Below are 26,101 nucleotides of genomic sequence, written 5' to 3' on the forward strand. Positions count from 1 at the left end.
CACATCACGTAAGGTTTCTGCGAAATGAGCGACGGCCGTTTAAATCATGGTGTTTCTCTTGTCCGGTCTTTCTTTGGTGGACGTCGTCAGCATGAGGTTGCGTTTGGTTCGCTCTTCTTCCAGATAACCTTCCTTCATGATCCCGGTGACGTACTGGAACAGAGTCTGGAGCGGGAAAACACATGACTTAATTCAGCTACAACACCTTCATGCATTTAAACATGGTATAGGATACATGTGCGGCAAGAAAATCATGGCCTGGTTTCACAGACAGGGCTAGGATTAGGCTTTAGTTCAATTAGGATATTTAAGTAGATTTTATAAATTGCAAAAAAACATTTCTGCTGTGCATCTTGAGACAAAACAATGGCTCTGACATATGTCAGTACAAGTTGCTTTCAGTTTAAATCATGCATGTTAATCTAGGACTAGCTTTGTGAAATGGGAATAAATATTAGCTTTAAGTTCAGAAATGACTTGTTTTAACCTGTTCATGTGTGTGGTATTTCATGACTGAAGGAATATTCTATGCTAAACACATTTGTCCTTGACAATATACCATAAAAAACTAAGTTTGACATAGAAAAAAGACTGATCATTAATTGTTGGGGTTAGAACGACAAAATGAGTTTATTTTATCTTGTTTTGAACCTAAAAAGTCCAGTCATTTTTCACAGCTCTACTGTAAGCACTGAGAAGGTTTTCAACACTCGCTTTATTTGTGGTTATTGATTACAAAGGCCTTTTCAACTCTTTCCCCACTATCAGTTTTGTGAAGTACTTTAATCAGGGTTCCCACTGATCCTGGAAAACTGATGACAAATTTTCCAGTCCTAGAAAACACATGGAAAATTACAGAAAATGTAAAATGTCCTAGAAAATTATTTTTTAAAAAGTTCTCGGGTTTTTCCTTTAGTCGAGAACAAAGAGTTTATCACTGACCTAAAACAATCACCATTAGTTGCAGATTTTTTTTCAATGATGTTTAGTCTTGTTGCCACTTGCAGCAGTTGTTATTAACTGCTTAAATGCATAATTTTTTGCTTTATTATGCAAGTTGATTTTCTGATCATATTTTTCCCAAACACATTTTACCATTTCCAAACCAATCAATCTTAATAACTACTACTAATTTTGTATTTAGTCATGAAGTTAGTTTTCTTTTACAGATAAAATGAGCCAAAAAGAGATTTATCTCAGACTGAAAAGTCAAAAATGATTAAATTCCCACGAGAAGGATGCAATACTAGAAATTGCAGTTAAGGCATGTCCATTGGACAGCAAAATGCTCATTGGGTCAGCAGGGTCAGACAAAAACAGGTGGAGAAGAAAAGACCCATTAACTGCAAAAGAATTAAGGTGAAGAATTAAGTGTGAAACCACACTGTTAAAAAAAACTGTCAAATTTACGGTAAAATACTGGCAGCTGTGGTTGCCAGGAATATACCGTGAAAAAAATGTGGAATCTGTAAAAGACAATACGGTATACTGGTTTTGTAACCCTAAATTTTACAGTAGACAACGTATTTTTTTTACCAAAATCATGGTAGAAAAAAACAAATATATTTGTCAATTATACAGTAATTTTATGTAAAAAATGCAACTTTCCATAGCTTTTTACAGATATTTGCAGTAAAAAAAAGTTATAATATAATAATATATACAGTAATTTGTTGTTAATTTAACAGTAATACACTGTAAAAAAAAAAAAATCCCAGTAAAATTTACGGTAAAAAACCGGCAGCTGTGGTTGCCAGAACTTTACCGTAAAAAAATACAGTAGCAACGTAAAAAAAAAAAAAAAATGTTAAATTTACGGTAAAATAACGTATTTCATTAACTGATATAATGTTAATTTACCAACCTAACGAAGTACTAATATCTGTTTTGTACCTTTATAATACACTGACAGTCACCAATCACAGTGGTGATGAGAGTCACATGATGAATCAAAGTTCATCACAAGCAGCTTTTCCACAAGCTGAGAAGGACAACGTTAACATATAGAAGGTGCACACAGTGTCATTCACACACACACTAAACACCATCAAGGTAACATGCATGAAATTTTAAAAATGCAATAAACATTAATTTAACAACATTAGATGTAACCCACTGAGCAAATTACGTCCAGAAGACGTCTTTTTGAGGTCTTGTCTCAGGTTGAAAAGACGTCCACTGAGGGGCCAGAATGAAAGTTTTTATGACGTCTTTTTTTGACGTCTTCTGGACATCCGATATAGACGAACACGCAGAATCACCAAAGGAGAAAAATCACAATTTTTAAGCCACCATCGTGGAGATGAGTGTTTGCTTTAGTTGGGCTCTTGACCCTTGCCTTATTAATATTAGAGTTTGTTTGGGCAGTTAACTGAGTCATAACAGCCAGACAAGTAAAGAGAAATGATCAGGTGTTGGTTATGTTTTCACATAATCATTATTTGATCTGAATCACTGAACTCATGAAGAGCCCAATCTCTGAGTTAGATTTTCGTAATTGATTACAGCAGAACTGTGATTCTACAGCAGAAGATCAGCTTTATCAATATAATATAAAGGATTTCACATGATAAAATTTTTTTTCTCTTAGGCACACACAGACATCAAGAATCAGCCTGTGAATCTCAACGACGGTGACCATCACAAAGCATGTTGCAGTGCATTCTGGGAGCCACCAATCAAAATTCATCCATGGCTCCCATCATGCATTGATGCATGAATAAATTATGAGCTGAATTGTCTTAGTAATTTCCTTTATTCTCATATTTTATTTTGTTCTGTTTATGTGACTTTTTAGTAGCTTGTTTTCTAATGTTCAGAGTTGATCTGTTGATCAGAATATGTTGCTTGTCACCGTCGTTGAGATTCACAGGCTGATTCTTGATGTCTGTGTGTGCCTAAGAGAAAAAAATTTTTATCATGTGAAATCCTTTATATTATATTGATAAAGCTGATCTTCTGCTGTAGAATCACAGTTCTGCTGTAATCAATAATGTAAATCTAACTCACAGATTGGGCTCTTCATGAGTTCAGTGATTCAGATCAAATAATGATTATGTGAAAACATAACCAACACCTGATCATTTCTCTTTACTTGTCTGGCTGTTATGACTCAGTTAACAGCCCAAACAAAGTAATGTTAATAAGGCAAGGGTCAAGAGCCCAACTAAAGCAAACACTCATCTCCACGATGGTGGCTTAAAAATTGTGATTTTTCTCCTTTGGTGATTCTGCGTGTTCGTCTATATCGGATGTCCAGAAGACGTCAAAAAAAGACGTCATAAAAACTTTCATTCTGGCCCCTCAGTGGACGTCTTTTCAACCTGAGACAAGACCTCAAAAAGACGTCTTCTGGACGTAATTTGCTCAGTGGGAACATAAAACCCTAATGTACATAACTGATTAGAAAAAAATGAGAAAAACTAAGAAACAGTTATTTCAACGAAAATATATCAAATGTGAAGTGTCACGCAGGGAATTGTGGGAATGTCAATTTACGGATTTTCACTGTAAATTTTACAATGAATTGTTATTTTTAACTTCCAAAAACTGTGAATTTTACAGTATTTTACCGTAAAATTACATTAAATGTACCGTTAGATCTATTACAGTTATTCACCGTATATAGTACAGAAACTTTCTGTAAACCAATTGACAGTTTTTCACTGCAGCATTTTTACAGTCTTTTACTGTTAAAATCATGGTAATTTTTTACAGTGCATCAGAAACCCTTTAGTCTTCAGCGCCACCATTTCCCAGAACTTCAACCTACCTGGATTCTCCAGGAATGCGAGGTGTCAGGATCTCAGAGACTTAGATTAGGTAAAGAATCCTAAAAAATGCCCCCCATTTAAGAATAACAAACTGAATTGTAGTAAAATACAAGAATACAGATTTGTCATAGGCTTTATAGACAGACAGCTTGAGAGTGACTCCTGAAGGACCAGCACCACATCCTCTTGTACCACTGTTTGAAGAATTTATCTTCCAAAATCTAGCTGTAAGGTGTTGGAATTTTTAGTCCATCTCTTATCCTGAAAAGTCCACCTTGCAAAAGATAATGATCTTCCAAAACGTACTGCCAAAAAATAGAAGTGTGCATCAGTGGTTAAGTAATAGCATTAAACTATGGAATCTTGTTTCCGCCACTGAATAATAAATAAAAAAAAGTTAGCCTAATTGCAACTTTTATCTCACAATTCTAAAAAATTCTTACAATTGCGAGTTTACATCACTCAATTCTGACCTTTTTTCTCGCAATTATTACTTTTTTTCTGGCATTTGACAGTTTATATCTTGCTACTGAAACTACTTTTCTTAGAATTGTGAGATATAAACTTGCGATTGAGAGAAAAAGTCAGAATTGTGAGTTTCTATCACACAATTCTGACTTTATATCTTGCAATTGCAAATATCAAATCACAATTATGTAAACTTGCAATTGCGAGAGAAAAAAAAGAATAGCAAGATAAAAAGTCGCAATTACCTTTTTTTTTTTTAACAGAAACAAACTTACATGGTCATAATGTATGATTAAAAGCTCTATATTAAAAACTGATTTTATAGTTAAATCATGGCAATAAACCTTTTAAAGACTTAGAGAGCAATATATTACTTTAGGGTGTAATCCTAGTCTTTTATTCCCATTGTTGTAAAATTGAAAATGTCCTGAAAAAGAGTGGGAACCCTGTTTAATACTATTGCCTAGGTTGAAGCGACCTCAAATAACATGATATTTAGTCCCGGGAACGTGAATTTTATCAGAGAACGCCGGCAAAAATAGCATATTAATCAAAACTGCCTGAAGTGTTGAACCCATGAAGAGCTGAAACCGATCCGGACAAGTCTTTGACAAATACACGATTTTCTCATCTTTTTGTTCAAATTGTTTTTTTGTTTTTTTTTAATGAACCGTACCCACATTTAAGTGTTGATAAAAAAAGATAATGTTTAAAAGCAGAGGTTCTGTTCTTTTCCTTTATTTTTTGAGATATTGCATGTTCAGATATTCATACAACAAAATATTCTGAGGGCCATGAAAGTTTGATGAAATTGACCAAAAACATTATTAGGGAAAGAGTTAATAAATCACTGTTAGATAAAGTTAGGACAACCTGCCTTAAAATGGTCATATGTTTAATGGATTCATTGGGTTGTTACTAATTTTAGGCATTACAACAAAACACTAATTACATAAAATACATGTCATTAACTACTTTCAGAAAATGATCGCAAAGCTCTTGCTATTTTTAAAGGTGCCATCGAATGTTTTTTTCACAAGATGTAATATAAGTCTAAGGTGTCCCCTGAATGTGTCTGTGAAGTTTCAGCTCAAAATACTCCATAGATTTTTTTTAATTCATTTTTTTAACTGCCTATTTTGGGGCATCATTAGAAATGCGCCGATTGAGGCTGCGTCCCCTTTAATTCTCGTGCTCCACGCCAACGGAGCTCGCGCTTGCCTTGAACACCATAAACAAAGTTCACACAGCTAATATAACCCTCAAATGGATCTTTACAAAGTGTTCGTCATGCATACTGCATGCATGCGTCGGATCATGTGAGTATAGTATTTATTTGGATGTTTACATTTGATTCTGAATGAGTTTGATAGTGCTCCGTGGCTAACGGCTAATGCTACACTGTTGGAGAGATTTATAAAGAATGAAGTTGTGTTTATGAATTATACAGACTGCAAGTGTTTAAAAATGAAAATAGCGACGGCTCTTGTCTCCGTGAATACAGTAAGAAACGATGGTAACTTTAACCACATTTAACAGTACATTAGCAACATGCTAACGAAACATTTAGAAAGACAATTTACAAATATCACTAAAAATATCATGATATCATGGATCATGTCAGTTATTATTGCTCCATCTTCCATTTTTCGCTGTTGTTCTTGCTTGCTTACCTAGTCTGATGATTCAGCTGTGCAGATCCAGACGTTAATACTGGCTGCCCTTGTCTAATGCCTTGATCATGGGCTGGCATATGCAAATATTGGGGGCGTACATATTAATGATCCCGACTGTTACGTAACAGTCGGTGTTATGTTGAGATTCGCCTGTTCTTCGGAGGTCTTTTAAACAAATGAGATTTATATAAGAAGGAGGAAACAATGGAGTTTGAGACTCACTGAATGTCATTTCCATGTACTGAACTCTTGTTATTTAACTATGCCGAGGAAAATTCAATTTTTAATTCTAGGGCACCTTTAACTCTTTCTCCACCAGCGTATTTGATCATTTTCACAAAAATGTCATGACCAGAATATTTTGTTTTATGAATATCTGAACATACAATATATCAAAAGAAAGAATAGAGCCTCTGCTTTTATATATATATATATATATATTTTTTTTTTTTTTTTTTTATCAACACTTGAATGTGGGTAAGTTTCATAAAACAGCAACATTCTGAACAAAAAGCAAAGAAAATCTTTTTTGTCTTTTTTTTTTTATTTGTTCATTATGTTGTTTTGTTTCTGCTCCTTTTTTGCCTGTTTTGATCCAGAGATTCTGTGCTCTTTCAGAAGATACATGGAAAACATGGAAAATTGCTATGTCAATGGCAGGGAAAGAGTTAAGAAAATGTTAAGATGGAAAAAATATAATAAGATTTACCAGTGTAAAGTTCTGCATTTGTTGTATTAGATAAGTGTGAGTAGAACATGTCATTTTGTTCTCAAGAAAATATTTCAAACCTATGAATTTTTGGTAAGATCAGTCATTCATGTCACTTACAAGTGATGCAAAAGACAAAACAATGAGAGTTTCTCTAAAGGAGCTGAGAAAAACCAACTACATCACAGACGAGATGAGAAAAACCTCAGGACTTTAGGATGAAAATGCTGTGAATATCTTCAGGTTTGAAGAGGGTGAATGAACTCAAATCTTTCATTACCTTCCACGCCTGCTCCAGTTCTGCCGTCCATTTGTCCTTCAGGATGGGCTGAACAGCACAGATGAACTCCGCTCCCACATACTGAAACACAGTTATTACTGCTGACTGAAAACATTTGCGTTACATGAACTGAAATAAACATGAACTGAAATCAAATCAAATATTTTAACTCTTTCCCTGCCAGCTACTGCCAGTATTTTTGATCATTTTCACAAAATGTTGCAATATATTTAAAGAAAGAACAGATATTTTTAAATAAACATGCAATATATTTAAAGAAAGAACAGATATTTTTAAATAATATATATATATATATATATATATATATATATATATATATATATATATATATATATATATATATATATATATATATATATATATATATATATATATATTATTTATTTATATTATATATATATATATATATATATATATATATATATATATATATATATATATATATATATATATGGGTAAGTTTCATGAAAAAAACCCCCAACATTTTAAACAAAAAGCTGGGAAAATCAAGTTTTTGCCAAAGACTACAATATGCATCAGTAATGCTTTTATCGCTTCTTTCTTCTGCTTCTTTGCCTGTTGCTCTTTCAGAAGATGTGTAATAGCGCCCCCTACCGTATAACAGTGAAAACACAGAAAGCTGGAAAATTCCATCAATGGCGGAGAAAGAGTTAAACAAACGCACACTAAACTAATAAAAATGTATATAAAAAAGTAAAGACAAATTAAAAATAATAATAATGAGTCACAAAAACATTTTTTTTAAAACTAAAATTAAAGTGAAAACAGAAAATATATAAATAAAATCCAATTCAAAATATTAACCATCTATAATCATTCATCAATGATACTAAAATAACAGGACAGAACAGCAAAATACCAAATATTTAATGAATTTATATTCATGTATCATTTCAATCCACTGAGCAAATGTGTATGTCTGTTTCCGTTTTCCAGCATTTCTGCGCCTCTAGTGGCAACAGATGGAATTACAACAATCATCTGCACATCAACTCTTCCTTATGAACAAACATTTGCTTTGCTCCTTTTGTGCACTTTACATCAAATGTATATTACATATAATTCTTTGGAAAATTCATCTGATCATGGACCAAAAAGATTTTGTAAATAATTTTCACAAATTTACAGAATGCTCCAAAATTTACTACTAAATAAATACTACAAAAGACTTGTTGTATACAAAAAAAAGAAAAGAAAAATCAAAATCTAGGATGGTTTACAAGTAGTTTTGTTCACAGAAGATCCAAGAATTTTAGTTACGTAAAATATGCATCTGAAAAAATTATAAATCTTCACACAAGTTTCCAGTGATTCCCAGCTGTCAAGCTCCAAAAAACAACCAAAACGAAAAATAAATAATAATAGTAAACACCAAAATGGACTGTGAACTATTCAACTTTTTTAATTGCACAGATGATCCATGCTCAGAAGAATTTTAGCCCACATGCAACTGCACAGAGAAGCAAAGCAAATAGGATCCGTGTGATGTTTTGATGCAGAATTGCAATGCATTTCCAATCCAGTAGAGAGAAATGCATCAGGATGAACACGCTGAACAATCCACGCACACAATAACGTGTTTGATGTGATGTTTACCCCGTAATACTTGGGCGGCGCGTTGTAGCGGTAGTGGCTCTTGCCCAGCTCCAGCGCCAGAGTCTCCAGCCGCTCCAGCTGATCGAGTCGGGCCACGCTCTTCTCGATGAACGACATCACTCTGCCGGAGGAAACACAGCCTTCATCAGACTTACTGAAGCTTTCCTTCAGGAGCGGAAGCCCATTTCTGACTAAAATCATGCTTTTGTACATCATAAAAATGACATAAGAAGTCATAGACATAAGTCATAATTATTAGATGAAAAGTCAAAATAACTTTTTTGAAATTTTGATTATATGAAACATTTGATGCAAACTCATTGAGTATTTGCAGTGCTATTTATTTTATTTATTTGTCATTTTTGGAGCTTGACATCACTGTGAATTTATGTGAAGATTATTTACAAAACTTTTTGGTTGACATGATCAGATGAATTTGACCAAAGAATTATATGAAATATACTTTTATGCAAAGTCTACAAAAGGAGCAAAGCAAGTGTTTGTCCATAAGGAAGAATTAATGAGCTGATGATTGTTGTAATTCTTAGTATGTCTTAATTATGATTTTTTTTTAACGTCATGATTTTTACATTTACGTCATAATTATGACTCAGTATGTCAATTTTGTCAAAGTATGACTTAGTATCTCATAATTTTGACTTTTTATGCCATACTTATAAAAGTAATTTTTACTTTTGTCATAATTATGACTTGTCATTTCAACTTCGTATGTCATAATAATAATGATGTTTAATGTCATAATTATAACGTTATATTTTTTAATTTTTGTCTTAATTTTTATTTTTTGTCAATTATGACACAGTAGCCTATGTCATAAAATTGACTTTTTATGCCATAATTTTGACTTAATGTCAAAATTATGTAATGTCATAATGGATGTAATGTCATAATTATAACATGTTATAGTTTTTAATTTTTGTCAATTTTTACTTTTGTCAATTATGACACACTGTCATAATTTTTACTTTTTATGCCATAATTGTTTTTTTAATGTCATAATTTTACTTTTATCATAATTGTGATATAAAAAGTAAATATATCATTAGAAGTCATAAGAAAAAAAAAAAAAAATATGACCGAAGTGTCAATTTTTACTTTTTTGTCAATTTTTACGTCAAAATTTTACGGAAGAGGATTAGGGCCAAGCAATAATAAAAAAATAAAACCATCTCGAGATTAAAGTTGTTAAATTTCGAGAAAAAAATCGTTAAATTACGAGAAAAAACTCATTAAATTTAAGAAAAAAAGTCAAGATAAAATGTTGAGAATAAAGTCATTAAATTACGAGAAAAAAAGTCGTTAAATTACGAGAACAAAATCATTAAATTATGAGAATAAAGTCATTAAATTACGAGAAAAAAACTCGTAAAATTTCAAGACAAAAATGGCAAGATAAAATGTTGAGAATAAACTTGTTAAATTACGAGAAAAAAACTCGTTAAATTTCGAGAAAAAAGTCGTTAAATTACGAGAACAAAATCATTAAATTATGAGAAAAACGTCATTACATTTCGAGAAAAAAGTCGAGATAAAATGTTGAGAATAAATTCATTAAATTACGAGAAAAAAGTTGTTAAATTACGAGAACAAAATTATTAAATTATGATAATAAAGTCATTAAATTACGAGAAAAAAACTCATTAAATTTCAAGACAAATGTCGAGATAAAATGTTGAGAATAAAGTCATTAAATTACGAGAAAAAACTCATTAAATTTCAAGAAAAAAGTCGAGATAAAATGTTGAGAATAAAGTCATTAAATTTTGAGAAAAAAGTCGTTAAATTATGAGAAAAACGTCATTAAATTTTGAGAAAAAAGTCGAGATAAAATGTTGAGAATAAAGTAATTAAATTTCGAGAAAAAAGTCGTTAAATTTCAAGAAAAAGGTCGTTAAATTTCGATAAAAAAGTCGTTAAATTTCAAGAACAGATTAGTTAAATTATGAGAAAAATGTCGTTAAATTTCGAGAAAAAAGTCGAGATAAAATGTTGAGAATAAACTCATTAAATTACGAGAAAAAAGTTGCTAAATTATGAGAACTTTTTTCTCGTAATTTAATGACTTTATTCTCAACATTTTATTTTGACTTTTTTCTTGAAATTTAACGACTTTTTTCTCAAAATTTAACAACTTTAATCTCGAGATGGTTTTATTTTTTTATTATTGCTTGGCCCTAATCCTCTTCTGTAAAATTTCGACTTCTGTCATAATTTTTTTTTTTAATTTCTTATGACTTCTAATGATATATTTACTTTTTATATCATAATTATGATTTAGTATGTCATAACTATGACTTTTATGTCATAATTTCAACTGTCATACTAATTACAACTTTTCATGTCATAATTTCGCCTTATGTCATCAGTAAGATTTACCAAAGCATGATTTATTTCTCTACGTGGTGAAAACATTCTCCCATTCGGCAGACATTCCAGTCAATTTAAAGCGTTTCCCTAAACAGACTCCAGTGGTAAACGTGTGCGATTCTAAAGTCACAGACTGTCAATCATGCAGTCACTCGATGTCCGTTCGGGCCTAATTTGAGCGCTGCTGCGGCCCCGGGCGCGTCGGTCGGCTGTCGTGTTTTCATGCTGTGAAGAGCGAGCGGCCCGTGGCCTCATTACAAACACAGACTGTCACAGTCGCGTCGCGTCCCGCGGGGTCACAGCGGCTGATGTCCGCCAGCGCCGCTCAACAGCCACTTGGCCTTTAAAGCAGCGTGAGATTCAATCAGTAATTGGTGTTCCGGGGATTTCAGCGGCAGCGACACTCAAACCCGGAGCAAACGCAGTGAATCAGTGAGCGCTGTAGGTGTGTAGTGCTGTCAGATAATAATAGCAAACATCATGTAGTGCCTCTTAACACTGGTTTTTATTATAGACTCACTCTGAATTCTGCAGATAAACACATCCGTGACACATTATTAATGCACCAGTGACAATTATAAACAGCTACACTTAGATCAGATTATGATGATCATATTGCTGATGTTTTTCACTCAAAAATTGCTAAATTTTGCAATTTATTACAAAGAAACTGAAATAAACACACTGAATTAAATGTGAAATGTTGAAGTAAGACAGAATCTCAATCTTTCCTGTGGTATTTAAGTTATATTTAAGTAATTTTGTATCTTTATCTGGTATTTTGCTTGCTTAAAGATTTCATTTGGGCCATAGGGATACCATCTTTCCTTATTCTCAAGCATACAGTATGTAGGCCATAGATAAACGCACGTGTGTTCGGTCACATGATGTGTGTCAATCAAAGGTAATTGAAAGTGTCACGTCTCTCACTATAATAAAGCACTACTGGCTCTCGTCTTTTGTTTCTCTCTCTCTGTGAGATTCGACATCCTGATGTGCGAATGAAACAAAAGCTCTTTATATCGCTGCCATGATCTGGTCTGTAACGGCTCATTATTTCTGCTCCCTAATGAACACGAGACATGCCTCACACTTCTAATGCCTTATATTTATAAAAGCCTGGATTGATTTCATCAACCTGTCAGAGATAATTAGCAGTACAGCTGACACTCAAACCAAAGCACTTACTAGAGCTATTTATTTATTTTTGGGCTCCAGACAAACATTTGAGAGCAGGGACGCTGGTGCCTCTAAGTTCTACACAAGGTGGTGCTGTTTTTATAAATCATGAAAATGTATATTTACAATAGTAATTTAATCATATTACTTTTGCATTAATAAATGCAGATACTAATAATATTACATGTTTATTTATTGGAAATTTGACAGTAAAGCACTAAGCTTGAATTGAGATGTGGATTAAATTAATTTATTAACAGTAATGTGCAAAAACATTTTTTATGGGGAAAAATGTAAATATTCTACACTTACCCAAATGTACCATTCTGAACTGACCGACAGCTTCAGTGATTATAAAAGGAGCGCTCTTTACTTGCTTTCTGTGTGATTCAGTCACAATTTGAAAAAGTTTTTGTTTTTCATGAGACTTTTCCATGTATTAAGGAGTCAATAAGTGCCTCTCTGCTGGCATCTACTGGTAATTTCATGTCTTATTTTAGTGTTTGTTTGCCTAAAAGGGTTAGTTTTCCTTCATCTTTAAAACTTTTACAAACCCGATTCCAAAAAAGTTGGGACACTGTACAAATTGTGAATAAAAACAGAATGCAATGATGTGGAAGTTTCAAATTTCAATATTTTATTCAGAATACAACATAGATGACATATCAAATGTTTAAACTGAGAAAATGTATCATTTTAAGGGAAAAATGAGTTGATTTTAAATTTCATGGGATCAACACATCTCAAAAAAGTTGGGACAAGGCCATGTTTACCACTGTGTGGAATCCCCTCTTCTTTTTATAACAGTCTGCAAACGTCTGGGGACTGAGGAGACAAGTTGCTCAAGTTTAGGAATAGGAATGTTGTCCCATTCTTGTCTAATACAGGCTTCTAGTTGCTCAACTGTCTTTGTCGCATCTTCCTCTTTATGATGCACCAAATGTTTTCTATGGGTGAAAGATCTGGACTGCAGGCTGGCCATTTCAGTACCCGGATCCTTCTTCTACGCAGCCATGATGTTGTAATTGATGCAGTATGTGGTCTGGCATTGTCATGTCGGAAAATGCAAGGTCTTCCCTGAAAGAGACGACGTCTGGATGGGAGCATATGTTGTTCTAGAACTTGGATATACCTTTCAGCATTGATGGTGCCTTTCCAGATGTGTAAGCTGCCCATGCCACACGCACTCATGCAACCCCATACCATCAGAGATGCAGGCTTCTGAACTGAGCGCTGATAACAACTTGGGTTGTCCTTGTCCTCTTTAGTCCGGATGACATGGCGTCCCAGTTTCCAGCATCCCAATTGGTGATCCTCTGCCCATCTTGACTTCTGAGAGACACTGCCACTCTGAGAGGCTCTTTTTATACCCAATCATGTTGCCAATTGACCTAATAAGTTGCAAATTGGTCCTCCAGCTGTTCCTTATATGTACATTTAACTTTTCCGGCCTCTTATTGCTACCTGTCCCAACTTTTTTGGAATGGCTCTCATGAAATCCAAAATGAGCCAATATTTGGCATTACATTTCAAAATGTCTCACTTTCAACATTTGATATGTTATCTGTATTCTATTGTGAATAAAATATAAGTTTATGAGATTTGTAAATTATTGCATTCCTTTTTTATTCACAATTTGTACAGTGTCCCAACTTTTTTGGAATTGGGTTTGTAAAAATAACATTAAAATTGGATAATACTTAGAGCTTTTAAGTGTTGGAAAAAAGTTTGAAGCACTTTAAAAAGTCATTCATTCTATTGAGACATTTAGTTCTTGCCCTGAAGATGTACATGTTGCCACTTCTCCAAAAATTGAGATATGCGATCTTATCTCATATACTGAGCTTTCTTATCTCCGTCTGCAAAGTCTGGTATCTTGTCTCATACAAATGTGTTGCATAAACTCATCATCCTACTTGGAAACAAAGTACAAATAGTATTATCAGGTCTCGAGGCATGATGGTTAATCTGCTGATTGGCGATGCACAGCAAGGCTTGAAGAAGAGAGGCGAGTACATCTCCTCTATTGTGTCAGCTGTGTGTTGTTGTTTGTTTGAGTCCGTGAGATACATTTTGCAGACCCAGTTCTTTCATATTTTGGCTGTAGACAAAGAAAGAACTTGAATTGGGTTGACAATAATCTCCAAATCTGAAGTCGAATACCTGACATGGCAGTAACCAATCTCCTAGTCTAATTGATACAGGAGTCACGGATCCCCTAATCAGAGGATGTAAGTCCCACATGTGGAATAAGAGCCCTCAGCTCATATGAATTTTCACAGGTCGCCCTGAGAAGGACTGCACTGGGTGAGTAAATATATGCTGTCTCTAACAAAAGCTTGTTGCCACATCTCAGAAAGATGAAACATACACTCTAAAAAATGCTGGGTTAAAAAACCCCAAGTTGGGTTGACAAACAAAAGTTGACAAATGGACAAACCCAGCAAATGGGTTGTTTTAACCCAGCGATTGGGTTGTTTTTAGCCCAGTGATTGGGTTGTTTTAACCCAGCGATTGGGTTGTTTTTAGCCCAGTGATTGGGTTGTTTTAACCCAGCGATTGGGTTGTTTTTAGCCCAGCGATTGGGTTGTTTTAACCCAACGATTGGGTTGTTTTTAGCCCAGCGATTGGGTTGTTTTAACCCAGTGATTGGGTTGGTTTAACCCAGCAACTGAGTTGTTTTTAGCCCAGCGATTGGGTTGTTTTTAGCCCAGAGATTGGGTTGTTTTAACCCAGCGATTGGGTTGTTTTAACCCAGCGATTGGGTTGTTTTTAGCCCAGCGATTGGGTTGTTTTAACCCAGCGATTGGGTTGTTTTTAGCCCAGTGATTGGGTTGTTTTAACCCAGCAATTGGGTTGTTTTTAGCCCAGCGATTGGGTTGTTTTAACCCAGCAATTGGGTTGTTTTAACCCAGCAATTGGGTTGTTTTTAGCCCAGCGATTGGGTTGTTTTAACCCAGCGATTGGGTTGGTTTAACCCAGCGACTGGGTTGTTTTTAGCCCAGCGATTGGGTTGTTTTTAGCCCAGCGATTGGGTTGTTTTAACCCAGCGATTGGGTTGGTTTAACCCAGCGATTGGGTTGGTTTAACCCAGCGATTGGGTTGTTTTTAGCCCAGCGATTGGGTTGTTTTTAGCCCAGCGATTGGGTTGTTTTAACCCAGCGATTGGGTTGGTTTAACCCAGCGACTGGGTTGTTTTTAGCCCAGCGATTGGGTTGTTTTTAGCCCAGTGATTGGGTTGGTTTAACCCAGCGATTGGGTTGTTTTAACCCAGCGACTGGGTTGGTTTAACCCAGCGATTGGGGTTTGATTTAACCCAGTGATTGGGTAGTGTTAACTCAGCAATTGGGTTGTGTTAACCAAGCGATTGGGGGGTTGATTAACCCAGCGATTGGGTTGTTTTAAGCCCATTGGTTGGGTTGTTTTAATCCAGTGAATGGGTTGTTTCAGTCCATCAGTTGGGTTAAATGTTTGCTCAACCTGCTGGGTAGTTTTATTTAACTCATCTATTGTTTAACAATTACTGTATTTCTTGTAAGTCTGTTGGAATATGTTTAATAAATGAACATTTATTAAATTGCTTATTAATAAATGTTCATCCTTTGATTATTATTGTTTCCTCTAGTAATTATGTGTCTGATTTTTAATTTCCAACCTATTTTGGGTTAATTTTAAGTCAGCCATATAGTCATTTTTAAATAATAGTTGAGATAAATAAATCTACCCAGCAAGTTGGGCAAATATTTAACCCAATCACTGGGTTAAAGCAACTCAATCGCTGAGTTAAATAACCCATTCGCTGGGTTTGTTCATTTTCAACCCAACTTGGGTTGTTTTTAACCCAGCATTTTTTAGAGTGCACTATCTTATCTCATATATTGATCTTTCTTTTCTCCGTCTGCAGTCTGGTGTCCTGTCTCATTTCAAATGTGTTCATGGACACTTTTATGCAAAGCAACTTACAAATGTGGAACATCACAAGCAATTTGTGCCAAAAATATGTTATAGTGTTTGGTTTGAGGAAGAGCTGATGTGCGTCTTCAGCTGCTAATTATCTCTGACAGGTTGATGAAATCAATCCAGGCTCTTATAAATATAAGTGTAAAGGCATTAGAAGGGCGATGCATGTCTCATGTTCATTAGGGAGCAGAAATAATGAGCCGTTCATGGCAGTGATATAAAGAGCTTTCGTTTCATTCGCACATCAGGATGTTGATCTTCCACAAGCACTCCATCACTATTAAAAAAACATTTCTGCTCTGTATTTCTCATCTCCTCTAGCTCACTTCCTAATCTAGTTGTCTAATAAACCTGGCACTGTATGTTACACTTATTGTTGGCTCTTTGATGAATGATGCTTTTGTTCCTCTTTTTGGATAAAATCGTCTGCTCAATGCATAAATGTAAATGTGAAGCACTATATTTTGGAAGGCCGTGTGGATGGTGTGATGCAGGTGAACACTGACCGCAGGCCGTGGGCACGGAGCTCCCTGCTGGTCCGTAACCTCTCCAGATCCTCCACGTCCCGAAAGAGGAAGAAGACGTCTTTACACTCCGGATGGGTTTCAAACAACCTGTTACCAAGACAACAGACATTCAGACAAAACTCATATTTAAGTAGTTTCCTGAGAGGAAGCTCTTTGAAATACTTCCATTCGTCTCAGAGTCTTACCATCTTACCATATCCATAAACCAGCCGACCGGTTTGTATGAATGTTTTGGGCATTTTAATGCTGGTTTTAACTAGTTCACAGCTGTTTCTTCAGAAGTGAATATATTTGTTTTGTTTCCTTCACTCAGGTTCTTTATAAGCATCAATGGGTCCATGAAGAACCTTTAACATCTCTGGAAACTGCATTGCATAAAATGTTCTTTATAGTGGAAAAAGCTTCTTCAGATTATTAAAATGTTCTTCACACTAAGAAAAAACGGTTATTTTGAGAACTGATCACTGGATCACTGCATTACTGTGATGGTGCTGTTCGCGTGACGGTCAAAAATGACAGAATTTTTAAAATTATTATTATTTCAGTGAAATGAATACTATATTTTAGTTTGATAATTTTTTGTTTTATGGTACTAAATTATATTTATGAGGTAGTTTATAATCCATTTATTCACTTTTTGAGCATGAACCTGAAAATTTTCCATCATAAATCTTGAATGCGTTCGAGCACAGACTGAAGTTTGGTCTCTTTTTAAAGACGACACTTGGCAGATTATTGATGAAGTGAAAAAAGTTTAAAGAAGTGAACTTAAAAAAAAGTTATAGAATTTTACATTTATTATTATGAATGCACAAAAAAACTATTTTAAAATGAAATATATATTTTCCAGAAAATATTTTACTCTAGAACTGTGAGAAAATCAAAGCCATAAATCTAAACAAGTTGTGCTCCAAATTTGAAGCTGATATCTCAAAAAATGAGCTTTCAGAAAGATTTTGTTTGGCTGCATTGTCACAAAAGTTTAAGCCTTGACAATGTAAATATTCAAGTGCAAGAAGAAACGAAAGGGAACTGAATTCGCTACTCGCACGCTGTGTGGAAAGTTTTCTGTGCGCAAACATCCGAAGCACGCACACAGAAAGCCGCATCTCAGACAGTGTGCGAATAGTGAATTGAGTTCTCTATTTCGTCTTATTGCATGTGAATGGACATATTCACACAAAATTATATAAAAAACGCAGAGTATCCTACTAAACATAGTCAGTTTTGTCTTAACAGTTGAGATAGAAAACACGTGTATCAGTCTATTGGATCCGTGCAGCTCTTAAAGTGACAGCAGCCTAATATTCCTTAATCAAACAACAACAAAAAAATCACTGAATAACTTTTGTTACTTTAATAAAGATTCATTTATATTTATGCAGTGAAGACTTTTCAGATTTTATTTCACATTTAATTACTTAATTCAATTTCTATACCTGAAAACTACTGTTAGGCCAATCTGAAAAGCACTGTTCATTTCATTGTGTATCTTAGTTTTGCTGTATTTATTTGTGCTATTGCTTGTAGTTTGATTATTTGTTCAAGTGTACTTGACTTCAATTATGTTTTACATTTATATTAGTTAGGCTAGTTGGTATTGAAAGTGGAATAGAGAATTGTGAATTTTCACTGCTATCTAAAATGTTGGTGTCATTACAAAAAGTTAGTTTTAGGCCGTTTATAATGATCTGCTAAGACTTCTAGCCTCGCTGTCTGGCTTTCCTTCATTTCAGTGAAGGATGTTCCTGATTTTCCAGATGTTCCGGTGTGTGATCAAATCATCCGACTGTTACAGTCTAATCACTGAAGGTTTTGGTTGTCTAGGAAACTCTCATGCTTTTTTCACACACTAAGAAGGACACAACTGAGTGGCCTACACTAAAAAAAAATGTGTAGATTTACTTTGGAAGAAATCACTAGTAAATTTCACAAATAATTACACTGAATGAAACATGAAGTTAAGTAGAAAGACTGAAATAGTAACTCCAATCATCTGTGTTATATTTACAACTTAAAAAACTCATATAAACTGACTGGAGAACATCAGGTCAGCTTGAGTTTGAGGCGATGAGGATCTGAACGGATGTTCATGAGGAGTTTACGAGCTGCACATTAAGACACATTCGTTTGTCAGCAGCGAGAACATTTGCTGCGAACTCAACACATTCATTTGTGAAACCATTTTTGTATGCGAAAACAGCTGTTATTATGATGATGCATCATAAAAGCACTGCAAGTAAAGAGGCATTTTATCTCATTCAGACATTTGAGATGGAAAAACCCAAAGAGTGTTTGAGCACTGAATGTCCTTCATCTGATCAAGTGTCTTTCATGTTTGTACATCTTTTATTGTGTTGATATTTGATCACATACAATGACATTAACAATTGAACTCTTATATCATGTTGCGGGTCAATTTGACCGAATCATTAATAGAACGTTTCATTCAAATGTATCTGATATTTAACAATGTTCTCAAAACATCAGCACAACAGTGTTATTTATACATCATTCACGGAATGTTTTTCTGAAACATTTTAGTGGGACGTTGGTCTAATGTTTTGTTTTTAAATGTTACAAGTTTTTTTTAGAATGTTTAGAGAAGATTCAAATGTAACATTCCCATAATGCTTGCAAAATTAGAAAATAGTGAAAACGTCTTAACGTTTTCTCTAATGTTCACATAACCAAGGAAAAACATTTGTAAAACGTTTAAAAGACTGGATGTTTTGATCAGAAATAATGTTTTTATTATTTAATGTAAACGTTAGCAAAACATTCTCAGAACATATTTTTGTTAGATGCGAGGGCATTTACATTTATGCATTTAAAGCTGCTGTCCACAATTTTTGGCCCTCTAGCGGTTAATAAACAGAACTGCACGCGTCTTGCGGAGGAACATTCTAGCCGGAGCTACTTTTCTCCGTGTAAGTCTATGGCGAGTCACGCAGTTACTGTGATACTCTGCGGCGAATCCTACCAGTTTGGTCTGAAATAGTCAGAATATAAACACTTATTATAAGTGTACCATAATGATTCGGGATAAGAAAAAAACATGTTTTGGAAAATGGATTCATGTTGTATATTCTCATTATATAATTTTTGTAAATTTTAACACAAAAAAAGTTGTGGACTGCAGCTTTAACAGATGCTTTTATACGGAAAAAATGCCGTACAATTTCTCAGGGGGGGATCGAACCCATGATTTTGGCGTTGCGAGCACCATGTTTCTACTGTTTGAGCTGCAGGAAAGCACACAGAATAAGTGCTTTTCCATGCTTCTTCTGTTTAAAATGGATCTTCTGTTTATAGTCCTTCACGTCTATTGTGATCTCAGAATTCAGGCCAGTTGATAATACCCAGAATATCAAAATCAACTGAAGGCGGCAGATCCTTTTCCTATTTAGCACCTAAACTCTGGAACAATCTTCCTAGCATTGTTCGGGAAGCAGACACACTCTGTCAGTTTAAATCTAGACTAAAAACACATCTCTTTGCTCTTGCATACACATAACACATTATCAATACATTAACATTTTTCAAATCCGTTAAAGGATTGTTACGCTGCAATAATTAGGTCGGCCGGAACCGAGAACATTTCCTATAACACTAGATATACCTGTACATCAGAATAAGAATGGCATCTACGCTAATATCTGTCTCTCTGCTTATCCTGAGGTTTGCCGGGTGCTGGATCCAGGCCGTATCCAGATCAGATGGAGAACCTGTGTCTGGACCTGACTACAACGTAGCCCAGGAGACAATGGGCCTACAGATCCAGTTCTGGCTGCATCTATAATTCTGATTTTTAAATCTCCGTATCCGCTTACATATATTTATATATAATCTATTTTTAATCTCTATAATAAAAATGTATAATTCAGATTTTGATCTCCATATCCATTTACATATATTATATATATCTTCCAAGGGGTTTTTTCCCTCCTAGGACTTTTTTCCCAGTGTTAGCACGCTGGGTTTTTCTCCTAGGGGGTTTTTTCCACCCCTGGGAGTCAGCCGACATTGGCTTAATGTAGCACCATCTTGTATATGTTACATATTACCACGCTTGTTTGTACAGCTTATTTTTAACCACTTCCCTTTTTTTCTGTGCTTCTAATATGTAAAGCTGCTTTGAAACAATTACCAATTGTAAAAAGCGCTATATAAATAAATTTGACTTGACTTGACTTGACTTGACTTAAAATGTTTTTAAAGGTGTTAAAAAGCAGTTACACACAGTTTCACCATGAAATACAAAAATTAAAAATGTATTTGCAACTTTTTATCTCACAGTTCAGACTTTATTTCTTGCAATTGTAACATTTTTCTCAGAATTCTGAGATACAAACATGAAATTGTGAGTTATAAAGTTAGAATTAAAAGATAAAAAGATGCAATTGCCTTTTTTTCTTTTTTCTTCCGTGTCAGAAATGAGCTTCCAAACAAAATTGTTTATAAATTTAGTTTGTCGAAAAAAAAGGTCTAAAAAAATTCAGTTTTAAAAATCATACAATTTCATTTTTTTGTAATGTTATATTACTGTTTTTTTTTTCAGATTGTGATTTTTGGTGAATTATATTGAATCCAATTAGGGTCAATTTGACCTGACCCAGAATCAACTGTACCCAGAATTTGACCATAATTCAAGGGTTAAGTGTGATTTAAGTGTCCAAAAATAACGACATGACATCAGTGCTAGCTCCTTCTCGTTCTCCTGTGGAACTATAATGAGTTTCTCTGGCCACAGCAGGACATGAAACCTGATATAGAAACACTGTAATCCATCGACAACTTCATGCTGGGTCCTTCTCCACGGTCACAGGCCCCACTTAATGAGGAATTTCATGAGCTTTTATCAGGAATATGAACTACAGCATGCTGGATGCATTCCCAGAATATTATTGTGATGTTTACTGCGGCCTCAAACTTACTGTAAGTCAAACATAAAAATGTCTGAATGTCATTGCATTAGAAACAAAATAACTATGCACAAACATACTCCACTTTTAGTCCACTTGTCCCACACCTATCCTATTTTACTTACAGAAAAAAATGAAACTTGATCACACACCGGAACAAATGAAAATGTTTTTCCAACTTCGTTTTATGCTAAATGAAGAAAAAAAAAGAGCTTTGTCGTGGATATATCAGGCCTTGAATCACGTTCAGTTGTGCATTCACGTGTGCACGAGTGTGAGGCTGCGAGCACGACTGCTGCAGTTCACTTAACGGCCACCGGTGTCGCTAAAACAAGGTTTTCTGAATCTACATATAGCCCCTTTTTAGTTTAAAATTATTAAACATTCACACACTGACTAAAAAACACCAACTGATTAAAAAAACAGGCTTCAAACATGTAAAAAAGTGATGTTAGTGAAGCGAACGGATCTGATGAATCTCATTCAAACACTCCTCAGGTCTGTCCTTTCATCATTTTTGTGATTCGAAACTCTTTGAATGTTTAAATGAGATTCATTTGCAGTCTTATCTTCATAATAACAGCTGTTTCACACACAAAAACTGCAGCGTCCTCATGAGTTTCACAAATCAATCTGTTATGAGCCGCAAATGTTCGTTCTGCTGACAAATGAACGTGTCCTAATGTCTTTGGATAGATACTTCAGCAGTGTGTGTGTTTGATGGACACACCACTGCTTTTGTTTATCCATTAATACTGATACCGGGAAAATAATGACTTCAGTCCATAATAACCCCAGAAATCAATTTACTGAAAAAAGAGATGCTTGTTCTCTCAGCAAATGTTTCTGTCACAATACAGATATCAGATTTGAAATCAATACATTAGGCAACAATAACAGAAACACAATAATTATCACTGCTTAGATACAAATTAATAAAGATTTAATACAACAATCAATAAAAGATGCAATCTCATGCATCACCTGGACATTTGGTGTATTCAAGTCACTGTCTGTATGAAATGCATTTAGATTAAACTCTTTCTAAAAATGCTCTTCTATAGAGTACATCTATATACATGCAATTATATGGAAAGTCTATAATTTAGCATCATTAAAGCACGTCCGACTGGCATACAGTAACTGTGTTCAGCACACCTGATGTTAATATGGATATAAACGGAGCATCAGCTCTCTAGAGACTCTGTGAAAGTTGCTTCAGAATCATTATTTTAACCTGATTCAGTCTGATTCAGCTTTTCTGTTTGCACTTTTCTTTTGAGTCGCTCATCGTAATTTTTCATGATGCCAGAGGAAAAACTCATATTCATCTGTAGTGAGCAAACTCTCACACATAAAGCACAATGCTAGACCACATTAAAGTCAATGTGAAATGCCATTTCGCTTTCATATATGCAAAAAGAGGCGGGACTTGATTTCATTCATAGTGAATTGATTGGATGGCAAAAAGTGGTAGAAAAATTAACAAGTGAAACAAGTGTTTTAATTACGTAACGTACCTGAAAACTTGATTTTCTGTTTGTGGATTTAATTTATCATTGTGATTGACTTGCTGTGTGATTTACAGATGCAATATGATTTATATATATATATATATATATATATATATATATATATATATATATATAGGGTACAATGGGGCAAAAGGTGTCTTTGATTTTATTTTCCTCTAAACCACTAGATGGCACAAAAACTTGCCGCAGCGCTTTCCTAAATATCCGCTTTTCAAAATGCACGTGCAAATTTGTTGAATTCTGAGGTAGTTTGATGTAATATTTGATGTTTTTTAAAATGTTGTTGATTTAAGTAGCAAATGAGAATCTATTCAATTAATGTTTGTATTTTCAGATAAAGGTCTTCTTAATGATTTTCAGTTTTGTTCAAGGTAGTTCAAGCAACAGTTTTTCAATAATGGAAGAATATGTAAAAGTATGGTATTTGGGGTAAAATGCACAATAATTAACATGATAATGAATCGCTGACTGACTTTTCCATTTGTTGACGTGACATGGTTAGATTCAGATGGCAAATATCATATCAAATTGGTTATCCATACCCATATTTAATGAAACAATCATATTTTAAAAAAATATTATATTATCATTTCATAATAAAATATAATTTATTGTTGTAAATCTATATTAATATTATGGGATCTCCTTCAATGCTTTCAGAATCTTTACTTTTTAAAATAATTTTGTTTCTGTATTTGTAAAAAAAATTATATTAACATAGGCCTATTTTAATGACAGTATATTTATTGAACACAAATGAATTATTTTATTTATCAAAATAAACAGAAAATCGTACAAACTTTGCTAAAGTGATTCTTTTGAACAAGTATTAAGTTACGTAGACATTATTAAAAACATATTATTTTAGCTAAAGTATTTGCATGAATACTGTGTGCCTTTTACCCCTTAAAACCTCATACATTTATAAGATTTTATACAAAATTAACCACTTTTATGATTTATTTTTACACAAAATCTGTTGCTCCATCAATGTTCAATACAAACATATATATTTTCCCTGCAATCATACACTTTGAGAGTAGTGAAAAGGACATTTTCTCTTAAGGTGTGCCTTTAGCCCCGTTGTACCCTATATTTTCAGGTTGACTGGGAATTTAGGACACTTTCTCCAAGTCATCTCAATGGCAAAAAGTGTCCCAATCACTCTGAATTCACCATATTTTACTAAATCTAAAATCTAGACATTAAATGCATCAGATTTCTATTGGGACAACTTGCCCCGGTCTGCCATACACATACTTTTCATCGGTTTGGACCGCGAGACATGACGTAATATATCGATATGTTGTTAAATATTAGTCATTAAGCTAATGTGAGGCATCAACAGGTCTAAACATATCACTCTCTGTTATTAATATTTAACATGGATTTGTTTTCACGTTGATATTTGCAATTTATGATGCTTTTAAAGCGATATACAAACAAACGTGAGGTTCTCACCTGACAAACATGATTATTCCCACTTTGGCGATGTCCTCCTGGATGACTTTCCAGGACTCCTTGATCAGGTGTATGTGACGCGGGGTGAGCCGCGCCGGACTCTCGTGCTCAGTGGTTCTGCTCTCTGCTGTTCTCGGTGTCAACCCGGATCCTGAGATCGCGCAGCCCATCCTGACACGAGCGACACTTCCTCAGCTGTCAGTCAGTTTTCAGTCAGCTGGTTGGGTTAGCTGTGTGTCTCTAGCTGTCCGTGTCCATGACTGTCTGGAGTCAGTCCTTCAGAGAGACTCGGAACCTGAAACTGCTCACCGGGAGGGGAGGAGCTCATCTTCATCATCATCATCATCATCATCATTACATGAGAGAGATCCTCAAAATAGTAAAATCATTCAGATATTTTCAGTTCATTGCTTAATGCCAAATAAATCTGGTCACACTTTCTGTTAAGTATATTAAAGGATTAGTTCACTTTCAAATTAAAATTTCCTGATAATTTACTCACCCCCATGTCATCCAAGATGTTCATGTCTTTCTTTCTTCAGTAGAAAAGAAATGAAGGTTTTTGATGAAAACATTCCAGGATTATTCTTCATATAGTGGATTTCAATGGAGCCCAAACGACTGAAGGTCAAAATTACAGTTTACAGCGATCCCAGATGAGGAATAAGAGTCTTATCTAGAGAAACCATCGATCATTTTCTAAAAAAAAAAATTAAAAATTATATACGTTTTAACCATAAATGCTCATCTTGAACTAGCTCTCTTCTTCTTCTCTATTTGAATTCCAGCAGTGTAGACAGTGCTAAGTGTATTACTGCCCTCCACAGGTCAAAGTTTGAACTAAATTGTCATATACAATATGCTAGTGCAAGTATATAACAATTAGTTCAAACTTTGACCTGAGGAGGGCAGTAATACTCTATATGGAGAAAAATCCTGGAAACCTTAATTTCTTTTCGACTGAAGAAAGAAAGACATGAACATCTTGGATGACATGGGGGTGAGGAAATTATCAGGAAATTTTAATTTGAAAGTGAACTAATCCTTTAATTATATATACTGGTTAATGTTAAAGCTACAGTCCGTAATTTGGTTAAAAAATTATCCAAAATCAATTTACATAATCAGCTAGTGTTCAAAACGATCTCCTTACCTTAGCCTGATTCACAACGGTAAGCTTGTAATAATGTTTTATAATAAAATCGGTACTGGTGGGTTTCCGCTGGAAATTCGATCACGCAGCAGTTCGTCAGTTGCGTCACATTTGTTTACATAGAGGAGGAGTCACAGCTCACATGCGAAGATGCTGCAGGTGATGGGTCATTTATAATGCAATAATTAAACTAAATGATAAACATTAAATAAATGGAATAAATAAACATTTTTTATACTTTATTATGTCTTCCAATTCAAGCATATTTAATACAATTATACCAATAGACATCTCCTTTAAAGACATAATATTTTTTACCAATAGTTATTCCACATTTTTCATTCTATTTTCTCTTCCTTTCACTTTTTCTTTTTCTTTTGTGATAATACCCATCACCAACACAAAATAAATAAATAAATAATAATTAAA

At 34.3% G+C, this 26,101-nt stretch overlaps 1 protein-coding gene across 1 annotated transcript; it reads right to left on the reverse strand.

Moving 5' to 3' along the window:
• Positions 1 to 32: 32 nt before the first annotated feature.
• On the reverse strand, positions 33 to 24,857 carry xgb (x globin). The gene is made up of 5 exons (XM_048192150.1): positions 24,520 to 24,857; positions 16,578 to 16,685; positions 8,545 to 8,665; positions 6,907 to 6,987; positions 33 to 165 (listed from the first exon to the last, which is right to left on the reverse strand). Exons 1-5 carry the CDS (start codon positions 24,687 to 24,689, stop codon positions 40 to 42), a joined length of 606 nt encoding a protein of 201 aa, XP_048048107.1. The 5' UTR covers positions 24,690 to 24,857; the 3' UTR covers positions 33 to 39.
• Between the last annotated feature and the right edge of the window lie 1,244 nt (positions 24,858 to 26,101).

This window comes from Megalobrama amblycephala, linkage group LG5 (genome assembly GCF_018812025.1).
Source record: "Megalobrama amblycephala isolate DHTTF-2021 linkage group LG5, ASM1881202v1, whole genome shotgun sequence".
In the NCBI taxonomy this organism is placed as follows: domain Eukaryota; kingdom Metazoa; phylum Chordata; class Actinopteri; order Cypriniformes; family Xenocyprididae; genus Megalobrama; species Megalobrama amblycephala.